The sequence below is a fragment of the Arachis ipaensis genome, chromosome B06, assembly GCF_000816755.2.
Source record: "Arachis ipaensis cultivar K30076 chromosome B06, Araip1.1, whole genome shotgun sequence".
Taxonomy (NCBI): Eukaryota; Viridiplantae; Streptophyta; class Magnoliopsida; order Fabales; family Fabaceae; genus Arachis; species Arachis ipaensis.
In genome coordinates this window covers 19,225,131-19,238,272 of record NC_029790.2, presented here as the reverse complement: position 1 = coordinate 19,238,272, position 13,142 = coordinate 19,225,131, and the positions used below count along the sequence as shown (strand labels likewise).

At 39.3% G+C, this 13,142-nt stretch overlaps 2 protein-coding genes and 1 long non-coding RNA gene across 5 annotated transcripts in view; all 3 read right to left on the bottom strand.

Annotated features, from left to right (window-relative positions):
- LOC110263218 lies at nucleotides 11,641–12,654 on the bottom strand. The gene is made up of 2 exons (XR_002348433.1): nucleotides 12,567–12,654; nucleotides 11,641–12,181 (listed from the first exon to the last, which is right to left on the bottom strand). It is a non-coding gene; the product is annotated as an uncharacterized LOC110263218 (long non-coding RNA).
- LOC110263217 (pentatricopeptide repeat-containing protein At4g16835, mitochondrial-like) overlaps nucleotides 12,657–13,142 on the bottom strand; it is a 587-nt gene continuing 101 nt past the window's right edge. The window contains exon 1 of the mRNA XM_021104202.1: nucleotides 12,657–13,142. This exon is cut by the window's right edge and continues 101 nt beyond it. Within this exon, the coding sequence (XP_020959861.1) occupies nucleotides 12,687–13,121 (435 nt within the window). The 5' untranslated portion in view covers nucleotides 13,122–13,142 and the 3' untranslated portion in view covers nucleotides 12,657–12,686.
- The window catches only part of LOC107646625 (pentatricopeptide repeat-containing protein At3g63370, chloroplastic-like), a 5,459-nt gene continuing 5,246 nt past the window's right edge, over nucleotides 12,930–13,142 (bottom strand). For all 3 annotated transcript variants that reach the window (XM_021104198.1, XM_021104199.1, XM_021104200.1), the window contains one exon: nucleotides 12,930–13,142. This exon is cut by the window's right edge. In XM_021104198.1, the coding sequence (XP_020959857.1) occupies nucleotides 13,129–13,142 (14 nt within the window). In that variant the 3' untranslated portion in view covers nucleotides 12,930–13,128.

The following is a 13,142-nucleotide window of genomic DNA, read 5'->3' as shown; positions in this document are numbered from 1 at the left end:
TATCATTATTTGACAAGTTATTATTAAAAATAAATAATTATATAAAATTTAAAATAATTAAATAATTATATTAAATAATTAAATAATAATTAAATTAGTAATAATTATAATAAATAATTATAGTAAATAATTATTTCTCTATGTAATTAATAATTTAATATAATTATTTAAATAATAATTAATTAAATAATTAAATTATAATTAATTTATTAATAATTATATTAAATAATTATTCATTAATTATAAATATGATTTAATTATTTAATTAATTATAATTTAATATAATTATTTATTTTAAAGATAACTTGTCACATGACAAATTATCATTAGATATACAAGGTCCCTCTGTAGAGGAACATCCTCTTCTTCTTCTCTCCTCTCCAACGCATGAATCCCTCTGATACTACAGTAAATGCGCTTCAAATTTTCTCCGGTTGGAGATGCTCTAATGGCTCAAGTTGTAAGAGCATCTCCAATGAGAGAAAATTTGAAGCCCTGTGTAGTGCCAGAAGGATTTATGCGTACAATGAGTTATTGAGTTACAAAATGAACATCCCCATACTAAGGATAATAAACATCTTCCCAAAAATTTAAATTGATTTTGGGGTTCACCAAGAATCAAACTCTTGACTTTTTGAATCTAGAGTTCTAATATCATGTCATGATACCACTCATCCCAAAAGTTTTAGCTGATGAGAAAAGGTAACACTAATGGTTATATCTCTAATACTCTCTAAACCTCCATTGTACATCCTATACAAAACTTCTATTGGCTCCTCATACTTTCCCTTTCGAGAAACCTTAGTTTCTCCTCAGGACTCTGTATATCTTTAAAATAGGCTATAACTCGGCTCAGGTAAAATTATAAATCGAAATATGATCAAAACTAAATAAACACGTGTTTTATGGGGAGTACGTGGAAAGTACGTATTTTGGTCTTTATCCTATCAAATTAAACAACTATGTGCCAACCCAAATTGGCACAGAATCTCTCCGTAAATCTCTCTAAACAAGCTCACTAAAGAGCAATTACCACAATATTAGACCCACTAAGTAACCACACAACAATTCTATAAATACATCCACTCCTGACATGAAAGAGGTACACTATTCATTCTGAGTAATTTAATATTCATCTTCTACTCTTATTAACTTGAGCGTTGGAGTTTCTTTGCAGGTCCCAACCTCCTCCGGTGTTCCTTGACGGCTGAAGTATAGCTCGGCGTCTAAAAAGCTCCATACACACGGAAGAAGGAGTTGTACCTCGATTTATATTACTAGACAGGAACAATTATTATTATTATTATTATTATTATTGTTGTTGTTGTTGTTGTTGTTGATACGTCACCAATGTCCTCGGCCGCCCGAAAAGTTCGGCACGTGAACAGATAAGATCGGCCTCACTCATTTGAAAATAGGAAACGTGCTCAACAAATCTAATTACCAAAACAGAATATGATAACCAACCTACAAACTCGGACTTATCCATAGTAAACGGGTAAAACAACTTCTATAAAGCCGAACTCATATTCTCGGCTAAAGGACATGTTCCATTCTCAGTCTTCTATTTTTTACTTAACTGATTCATTGAAGATCATTATTGACTTGAGCGTCGGAGTATCTTTTGCAGGTATTCCCGCCGCGGTGTTCGATCCAGGCCGACGTGTAGCCCTTCCTCTCCGACAACCGCCTGCTCAGAATTGCTAAACCTTGGCCACCCCAGTACCAGGACGAATCACTTGGCGCTCACCGCGGGCCCGGAATATATCTAATCTCACCATCCATTTTATTTAGTTTCTTACCTTGTTTTGCAGGATTCTCGATCCTCGGACATGGCTGACAATGAGAACCCTCAACCCACACAGGCAAAGCTCCTAGCTCAAATAGCCGAACTCCAGGCAGAGGTGCGGAGGATAGCTGAACTGTCCGCACAGAACAATGGAAAGCATGAAGGAGAAACCTCCAAAAGCTCGGCACAGGGCAACATAGATCCCCTGAACATCACTCCACCTAAGGAGAAGCTCACCCTTGAAAACTCCTTTTCTGAAGAGATCATTAAGTTTCAGATGCCAAAAAATTTTGTGCTACCCACGGCACTGGAACCATATAAGGGGTTCGGTGACCCCCGAGCTCACGTCAAGAAATTTCAATCCATGATGTTCTTTAATGACGCTAATAACGAACCAGTGATTTGCCGAGCTTTTTCCACTTATCTTGATGGTACTACATTAGTGTGATTTTCTAAAATATCTGCAAGTTTCATTTCCTCTTTTGAGGAGCTGGCGAGATCTTTTATTGATTAATTTGCGACATCGAGAATATATGTCCATGGATCAGACTACCTGGGAACAATCAAGCAAGGCCAATATGAGAGCTTAAAGGACTACATGACCAGGTTCGCTGAGGCTACTATGGAGATCCAAGACTTGGATCCAGCTGTCCACTTGCATGCCCTCAAAGCTGGCCTCAGACCTGGCAAATTCCAGGAGACCATTACGATAACAAAACCAAAAATACTAGAGGAGTTCCGAGAAAGGGCTGCAGGTCAAATGGAGATTGAAGAACTCCGCGAGGCCCAAAAGCCGGACAAAAAACCACAGCGGAAAGATGAGGAAAAAGCTTTCAGATCACCAGGCAACAAGGATACAAAGAGGCCCTTCAAGCTCACATCAAAATATAACACGTATACCAGATTCAATACCAAGAGAGAAAACATCATCAAAGTGATTCTAAATGCCAAAATCGTGAAGCCACTAGCTCGAACAGGGAACTACCAAGACCAAAGGTTCGTGGATAGAAGCAAGCATTGCGCCTTCCACCAGAAGTTTGGCCATACCACGGATGACTGCATCGTGGCAAAAGACCTGCTCGAAAGACTGGCACGCCAAGGGCTCTTAGACAAATATATCGAAGGTCAGAAAGCCAGAAGGACAAACTCGGACAGGAACGAGCACAAACAAGCAGTGACAGATAAGAACAAAAAAGATCAGACAACTCCTGATCCGCCAAGAGGAATCATCAGCCACATCTCAGGAGGATACGCAGGCGGAGGTGAAACAAACTCGGCCAGAAAACGAAGCTATAGGGCGATGCTGGCAATCGAGGGAATATTGCAGCCAAAGAAGGAGAAGGACCCAGATGTCACAATATCCTTCAATCAATTAGACTTCAGATCAGCAAGCCCTAACCTCGACGACCCAGTAGTAATCTCCATATAGGTTGGAGAGCTATTGGTAAGAAAAACACTACTAAACCCAGGTAGTAGTGCTGATGTTTTGTTTTATTCTACCTTTAAAAAGATGAAGTTATCAGAAAAAACAATACAGCCTTCTTTTGGAGAGCTAATTGGGTTCTCCGGAGAAAGGGTCCCCATCATGGGATACATATGGCTAACGACCACGATGGGAGAGATCCCTATGTCAAAATCTATTGGTATTCAGTACCTAATAGTAGACTGTTATAGCCCTTATAATATTATTATTGGGAGACCCGCCTTGAATATATTCAAAGCGGTAGTGTCCATGTTACACTTGTGTGTTAAGTTTCCAGTACAGGAAAATAGGATAGCAACAGTGTACGCCGACCACCAGGAAGCTCGGCAGTGCTACAATGTCAGTCTGAAACAAAGCCCAGCAAACATGACAGCTCGGCCACAAGTTCAAGCAATACACGACACTGCAGAGATCCTCACGTTGGCCGAGCTCGACCCAAGAGAAGACCTCGGCGAGAGACCCCAGCCAATGGATAACCTCCACCGAGTAATATTAACATCGGATGACAAACAATATACACACATTGGTGAAGCACTAGAAGGAGAGGAGCGCACAAAGCTTATAAGTTTACTGTGCCAGAATGCCGACCTATTTGCATGGACACCGGACGACATGCCTGGAATAAGCCCAGAAGTCATCTACCACAACTTAGCAATTGACAAGGCAGTCCGACCAGTGGCACAAAAGAAAAGAAACCTCGGAGAAGAGAAAAAACAAGCAGCACTAGAAGAAACCAAGAAACTCCTCAGCGCAGGTTTCATAAGAGAAATCCGCTTCACCACATGGCTCTCAAATGTGGTAATGGTAAGGAAAAACTCAGGTAAATGGTGTATGTGCGTCGACTTTACAAATCTAAACAAAGCTTGCCCTAAATATGCTTACCCTTTACCTTGCATTGATAAATTAGTTGATAATGCTTCCGGTTTCAAAAGTTTGAGTTTTATGGATGCATATTCTGGCTACAACCAGATTCTAATGCACCCAGACGACCAAAGCAAAACAGCCTTTATAACACAACATGGAAATTTTTGTTACAAGGTGATGCCTTTTGTTTTAAAGAATGCAGGAGCAACTTACCAAAGGCTAATAGACAAAGTATTCCAACATCAAATAGGTCGGAATATGGAAATTTACGTCGATGATATGGTGGCAAAAACACCTGCACAAGGATCACATTGTGACGACCTGGTAGAAGTCTTCAACCAGATCCGAGCTTATAACATGCGGCTCAACCCGGACAAATGTGCCTTTGGAGTTCACGGGGGGAAATTCCTCGGCTTCATACTAACCTCACGAGGTATAGAAGCCAACCCAGAGAAATGCAATGCAGTCCTGAGCATGACAAGCCCAAAGATAGTAAAAGAAATCCAGCAATTAGCAGGGAGGGTAGCCGCCCTATCACGTTTCCTACCTACAGTGGCAAACCGATCTTATCATTTCTTCTAGACATTCTCTAAGGGCAAGAAATTCACATGGACGGAGGAATGTGAAAACTCCTTTATGGAACTCAAACAGCTCTTAACATCACCACCAATACTCCAGAGACCAAAGGCAGGTAAGCCGTTGTATTTGTATTTATCAGTATCTAACCATGCCATAAGCTTGGTCCTAGTGATGGAAATAGGAAAAAAGCAAAATCCAGTATACTTCATTAGTAAGGTACTACAACCAACAGAAACAAGGTATCCGAAGATAGAGCAGCTAGCATTGGCACTTATCACTACGGCAAGAAGACTGCGACATTACTTTCAAAGCCACACAATCATAGTACGAACAGACCAACCATTAAGGCAGATATTAACCAGACCCGAGCTTGTCGGACGATTAATAAAGTGGTCAATCGAACTCTCCGAGTTCGACATTCAGTACGAGTCGAGAAAAATCCTGAAGTCACAAGTACTCACCGGCTTCGTATCAGAAATGACTAATGAAACACAACACACAGAAGCCAATTGGAGTATACATGTAGATGGAGCATCAAACATAGAAGGAAGCAGAGCTGGGGTACTGCTAAAAGAGGGAGAGAAAGTGATAGCCGAGCAATCACTACAGTTTCGCTTCAATGCGAGTAACAACCAAGCGGAATATGAAGCTCTGCTAGCAGGACTGAAGCTCGCCCAACAACTCAGGATACCTCAAATAACAGTCTACTGCGACTCCTCACTGGTAGTACATCAAATCAAGGGCGAGTACCAGGTAAAAGATCCTTTGCTAGAGAAATATTGGCTCATAACAAAGGATCTTATCTCAAAGTTTAGTAAATTTGATATTATTCATGTAAACCGAGAACAAAACACCAGAGCCGATGTGTTATCCAAGCTAGCCACAACAAGGCAGGCGGAAAACACACCGGCCTTGTCCCAACTAACACTTAACAAGCCAAGATTTGAGCAGGACACAATATTAAGCATCATGCAGGAACCAGACTAGAGAGCTCTTCCGAAGAAGAGCAAGCTTCTACACAGTACTCGAAAATACCCTGTACAGGCGAAGACACTCCCAACCACTTCTCAAATGCATCAGCAACGATGAGGCCAAAGACGTTATGGCAGAAATGCACGAAGGGGTTTGTGGAAACCACATCGGCGGCCAAGCACTGGCAGCGAAGATATTGCGAACAGGATACTATTGGCCGACGATAAAAATGGACTGTATTTCGAAAGTCAAGGCATGTGATAATTGTTAAAAGCACGCCACCCTCTCAGAGATCCCGGTCGAAGAACTCCACACCATAGAGGTAAGCTGGCCTTTTGATAGGTGGGGATTGGATATCCTCGGACCTTTTCCGAAAGCGCCAGGCCAGGTAAAGTTCCTTTTAGTATCAATAGACTATTTCTCTAAGTGAATAGAAGCACAACCACTAGCACATATAACGGCAGAAAAAGTGCGATCTTTCCTATGGAAAAACATTATATGTAGATATGGTATCCCAAGAGAGATAATCTCGGATAATGGAAGACAATTTACAGACCATAAATTTGCTGCCTTTTTAACAAATTTTAGCATTAAACATCATTTCAGCTCAGTCAAGCACCCGTAAACTAACGAGCAAGTTGAATCAGCTAACAGAATTATCTTACAAGGCTTAAAGAAAAAGCTCGGCGAGGCCAAAGGAGAATGAGCTGACCTCATTCCAGAAATCCTATGGAGTCATAATACCAGCATCCAATCTGCTACATGAGAAACTCCCTTCAAACTAGTATATGGTGCAGAAGCACTGATCCCGGTAGAGGTCAGCGTCCCAACTTTAAGGGCCGAGCTTTATGATCAATCGAACGACTTGCAAGCTCGAACAGCCGAGCTGGATCTTGTGGAAGAAGAAAGAGACATCTCAGCCATAAAGCAACGAGCCAGGAAACAGTTCATAGAGCGAAGACAAAACAAAAGAGTAGTTCATAGGTCCTTCAATAAAGGAGACCTTGTACTCAGGCGAACAGAAGAAGTTCGGAAAACTCCAGCACATGGCAAATTAGCAGCAAATTGGGAGGGACCTTTCCGAGTTCTCCAGAATCTCGGAAAGGGGGCTTACAAACTAGAAACTCTTAAAGGAGATCAACTTCCAGGAACATGGAATGTCTCCTCACTAAGGGAATATCAATAATGACACATGCTGTAAATCCGCGAATGATGGTACTCTTTTTTCCCTTCGAAGGTTTTTTCCCAAAACACATGGGTTTTACTCGGAGAGGGTTTTAACGAGGCCGGACGCCACAAATCATTATATAAATGTCACTTATATTGCAAGCAAAACATTTATGTTATCATAATAGCTAGCAGATATTTCAGTCAATAACAGTCAAAATAATCCGAGCTTCATACTCGGAAACTAAAAAAAATGTACGCCGAGCATAGTACTCGGAAAAATCCAAACAACAAAAGCAAATCAAGTTTTTACAACAAATTGTAAGGGCTTACTCCGCCTTATCACCTATACTAGAGCCACCACTCTCCTTATTGATAACCTCATCATCAAAAAAATGGCCGTCGACGACCATCTTCATTACGTAAACACCATTGCTATTGCAAAACAAAACCTTACTGTTATCATAACTTTGCCAAAATATCATATCTTATAAAAGGCTAAACAGTCACCATAAAACCGAGCTCCATACTCGGAAACCAAAAAATCACAACCGAGAATAATACTCGGAATTATCCAAAATGCAAAACAAACAAGTTAAATACAAGTTCTAAGGCCAAAGTGCCATATATAGAGCTTACAAAATAAAGCATAAATAAAGGCCTAATCTGCCTTATCACCAATGCTGGACTCCTCACTATCACTTCCAGCAGCAGCCTCGTCATCCACAAGCTGGCCATTCACGACCACCTTCATAACATCAAGCCTCGAAGCATCGGCTTCCGAGTAGAGCACCTTAACCTGAGAAACAGCACGCTCAAAACCTTGAGCAAAAGCCTCATAAATTCCACTCTCTAACTCTTTAATCCGAGCAGAAAGTTGATCATTCTCAGACCCCATAGTCTTCAATCGTTCAGAAGACGCCTGATGCAGCCGCCTCTCCTCAGCCAATTCCAGCTATTTCTTCTCTATGGAAGAAGATAGCTCAGCAATTTTTCCCTCCTTTTCCTGGATGATTCCAGACAGCTCCTCAACACGGGAAGCTTCCTTCTCTTCCCAACCCAAAGCGAGCTCCTGTGCCCTACCAATAGCCACAATACGAGCACCAATCACCTACAAAAAGAAAACAATTAATAACAACATCACAAGAACACCATGCACAACACTGCAACAGTTAGTTATACCTGAAGAAACCGGCTAACACCAGCTCGACCCACTTCATCAATCATCTTCATGTCATCCGGAAAATAGCAAAGCTCGTCAGCCATAGTACTAAAAGGGTAAATCTTTGCCCATAAAGATCTAGCATGCTCATTTTCATCATATCCATAAAGCCTTTTCTGCGATTCATACGTAGACTCAACCATTTGCAGTATCATTGAAGACTCTCTTTTACTGTCCAATACCTCGGCGAGACCACCTTTCACCTGTCCTCTCTTCCGTTTAGACTTCTGCACGGGGCCATATTGAACCATCGCAGCAGTAGGACCTAAACTTCCTTCTCACTTTTCTTGTGTTGGTTGAAGTAAGACTTCAAACCCGCAGTGGTAACAGCAGGAGCTTTCTCGGCTGCAAATCAATAATAATCAAATCAGGAGGGACATGTCAAAATAAAAAAGTAAAACAAACATAGTAAAACAAATTACCTATGTGCTCATACACAGCCTGCCTATCAGTATCCCATTTCAACATTTCAGCAACCGACAACAAACCTTTTGGACCCAAAGACTTAAACAAGAAATCCATCACGATATCATCGTCAAGAAGCCTATCATCTACGTCCAGTGCTTGATATGGCTCGGGACACCAAAATAAAGGGAACCTTTCGACTAAGTGCTCGTTCAAATAAAAGGGGAATTCCTCAGGAACACTTCTAACCTTTACAAACATGGATTTGAAATCTTTAAACGAAGATTTATATAAACCGAATATAGCCCGACGAGGATAGCTACTAAGGTTCATCCACAAACCCCGACTCACCCTTTTCGCTTGAAATAAAGAGAAAAATAGCCTGAAAGACGGCGGCTGATCTAACAGTTCCATCAATATCTCGAACGCCCGAACGAAACCCCAAGAATTAGGGTGGAGCTGGGTTGGGGCGCAATTTAACCAATACAAAACCCCACACTCAAACTCGGTAAAGGGAAGCTTCACGCCCAGCTCAGTGAACAGACAGCTATACATGTAGAAGAAGGACCAATCATTTAATCGGTCACAGACCCGGTCATCCCTCCCGCAAGGTAATAACTCTATCCTAACGTTACTACCATCTCTGACCCAAATATTCGACCCCAACAGCCTCACCGACTCCTCATCATCGAACTGAGACACACGCTCTTTTACCCTAGCATCAACCCAACCATATGGGTCACCCACATTACAGTTCTCCATCAAGGGCAACGAAAGAGAAAGCAAGAAAGCAAAGAAGAAAAGCAGGGAAGAATCAACACTGACCTTGCTTACTCATTTTCAGACAGGAAGAGAAATAAACTTTTTTCCAAAACCCAGCAGTTTGAAAGAAAAGAGAAGTACAACAAAAGATAACCTCTATAAAACAAACGGTTATTAAACCCCTTGCATTCAATCCAGATTGTTAAAAAAGAGAAGCATTAACTCACTGAGAAATCCAACGGACAGGGGTGCCTCGGAAAACGGAGCACGTTTCACATCAATCGTGTCATAATGGCGCGAAGAACGAAGCCATTACTACATACGAAAACGTTTTACATTCTGCACAGAACCAGGTCGAGCTTGGGGGCTGTAAGGAACATACACGGCAACGATTCAGCGGCCGAGGCTTGTGACATCCCTGATTCGAAAGCTCGCCTTAGTCCTGTCCAAACCAAGGCAAGCTTGGGGGCTATGATACATCACCACTATCCTCGGCCGCCCGGAAAGCTCGGCACGTGAACAGATAAGATCGGCCTCACTCATTTGAAAATAGGAAACGTGCTCAACAAACCTAATCACCAAAACAGAATATGATAACCAACCTACAAACTCGGACTTATCCACAGTAAACGGGTAAAACAACTTCTATAAAGCCGAACTAATATTCTCGGCTAAAGGACAGGTTCCATTCTCAATCTTCTATTCTTTACTTAACTGATTCACTGAAGATCATTATTGACTTGAGCGTCGGAGTATCTTTTGCAGGTATTCCTGCCGCGGTGTTCGATCCAGCCGACGTGTAGCCCTTCCTCTCCGACAGTCGCCTGCTTAGAATCGCTAAACCTATTATTATTATTATTATTATTATTGAGTGACTATATATATATATATATATTTAATGAATAAATTTATCATTATTTTTGTCAAAAAAATACAAAAAATATGTACAATATTATTGTGTAATTAATAATAATTATTATTTTATTTTATTTTTGGACGAATCACTATTATGTCTAACAGAGAGAAACGTTGAGGATTGATTTGTACATTAGTTTTTCTTGTGGACTAAAATGTCCGTTTTTAAAATCTTTGGGAACTGATCTGGGTAATTACTCTGCCAAAAAATGAACTGGGACTGTCTGTCGAAGTAAAACCTTGGGGATTGATCTGTCATCTGTGTATTAATTTTTCTTGGGGACTAAAATGTCCGATTCTAAAATTCTTGGGGACTGATTTGGGTAATTACTCTAAATATTATGTATATTATTATATTAAATTATAATTAATTATTTTTATTTACATAAAAAATAAATTAATATTTTTACACCTAACGAAGAAATATTAAATTATAATTAATATTTTTATCACAACCTCAACTAGAAGAGAGATTTTGTACTATACCATTAATTTTTTTTAAAAAATGCCCAACTTTAAAATAGACATCACCATAGACAGTTGAAAGAGGAATTGATTGAACACATGCCAATTTTACAATTCTTGTCATCAATTATAGACCTTAGTTATGTTTTTCTTTGTATTAAGTAATTTTACAAATTAGTATAATTCCAAATTATATATTGTATATCATTGTTATATATGAATTTTTTTAATATTAATATCTTTTAATAGTGAATTATTTTTAAATTTATAAATTTAAATAATATTTTTGAAAACAAATAATTACATTAATTTTAAATATTTTAATTAATTAATTAAGTAGGACCATAACAGAGACTAAAATTAGTTCCTCCTAATGGAGAAGAGAAAGTTTTTTTGAATTCTTATTTACTGTTTATGACGTAAAAGGTGATGTAAAGTTATTTTTTATGACAGGCCATAAATAGGAACTGAAATAAGTTCCTTATTGGAGATGGTCTAAGATATATCTGTAAATTTTGCTTTTTGTTTTCCAAATTAACTTTGCATATTAGATGATTTTTTGTATTCAATGTAGGCTTCCCCATTGCTCTTCTATTCTATTTATGTCACTCATCTGAAGTCTACATCTCGGATCATAAATCCAGGTCTCATAACTGGAGGAATCATTCTGAAATATTTGGTAAAAGAAACGACCCAAGCTTCTCTGCGTAGCATATCCAACCTGAAAACATATGTTTGACAACACCACAATCAGTTAGCATTTCTCCCTCCTACTTGAATCCTCACTAAAACACATTCTAAATATTTCAAAAGTAAGATTTTGGGTTCCCCCTTCCTGATCTCTCTAACTCGGTAACTCCAAATGAAATACGACAAGCCACTAGCAACCGAAGAAAGAAGCCATTTTTCCTGAATAAACCAATGCTATATTTTCAGAATAGAGTTCCAACTAAGACAGATGAGGAATTACTTGTGTTTTCATTTTATCATAAGTATACTTTTTTAAGGAACAAAATAAAAAAAGAAACCAACAATCCTTGTAGACATTCATCATGGCCCACAACTGTTTTTGAAATTTTGATCGTCTCATATCCAACATTATAATTAGTAAAATAACCCCCCAAAACGGAAAAACAGGCCAATGCTCACATATCCTCATCATGAGAGCATTTTGCCAGTGGCTTTCTGGCCTCCACCTCCTTCAATCTCACCTCCATCATAGCCACTTCTCACTGCCACAATTCCTTGATGTGTGAACCCATAGCCAGCCTTTGCACCAACGCAGCCCCTTTTCATGAGTCATGACCACATCGACATTTGGTTTTTGATGCAGCTCCTAGATAAAAATTGGCCCTTTGGTCTTGTCAGGTGGGTCTTCTCTCTATGATGGTAAAATGCATGAGGTTTCACTTGGGCAGCAGGATGCCATATTGTATAATGTACAGGTCTTCCTATGATATGTCTAATAAGTTTAATGCAAAACAAAATCATAACTATAGCGGGCAAAAAAACGAACCAGAACAGAAAACAAGGGAGAAGAATGTTAATGGAGGGAAACCTGTCCATAAGCAAATAATGAACTATTAAGACCAGCAAAGCAATTCTAGCAAGGCAACCGAACACGCTCAAAAATTCAAGCTGCAAAATGGTGTCAAGTTCATTGAACACTGAAAATTAAGTAATTTGAATAACATAGAGAATCAATTTAGCAGAAATAAAAAAAGAAAAAAAAAATGTCTAAGTTGCTTCCATGTGAACAACAGAAACAAGGATGAAAGTCAAGTCATTAATCAATATGAGATGGAATAATGAAAAATATGATCGATTTGCTACAAATATACAGGGATTCCTCCTCTTCATAGAGGCATTACAGTAGGTGATTAGCTAAAACTATGGAAAACACTAATCCTAAAATTAAGAAGGATATGATGAGAATAAGATACCTTATATCATCTCTGCTGTTTCAATTGGCGCATCTATCTTGGTTATAAAACAATAGCAGAAGCGTATGTAAAGAATCCGTGAATCTTGTGACAATGGAAGAATGAGTCGTTTTAGTGATATTACCAATAATCACCACAAGAACATGATCCATCTTTAAAATGGTGGAATCTATTAATATCTCTGACAATAATTTCCCGCGACACAATTTTGCATACAAATTTGAAAAAGGTGTGGCAATCAACACAAACTCGTAGATTCTTCTTCACCCTTATCGGGGCTCCAGGTGATGTAGCAATTAAACCAAAGGCTACAGCAAGTTTCTCACTATGGTGATATAATAGCTTCTCCTTTTCACTTTGGTTCACGTTATGTAAATCGATGTCTATGATGGGCCTATATCCAACTTTACTTAGAAGATCACTCAATTCATCTAGTTTTTCATATATTTCATCACTTCTAGAATGACTTCTGTCTCCAACAATGAACGTATATACCTTGTCTTTGACCTCAAGCCAACTCATTCCAGGCTCCTTCTTTACATTGCTCTCCTTCATAAGTTTTCTAACCTTTGCAAC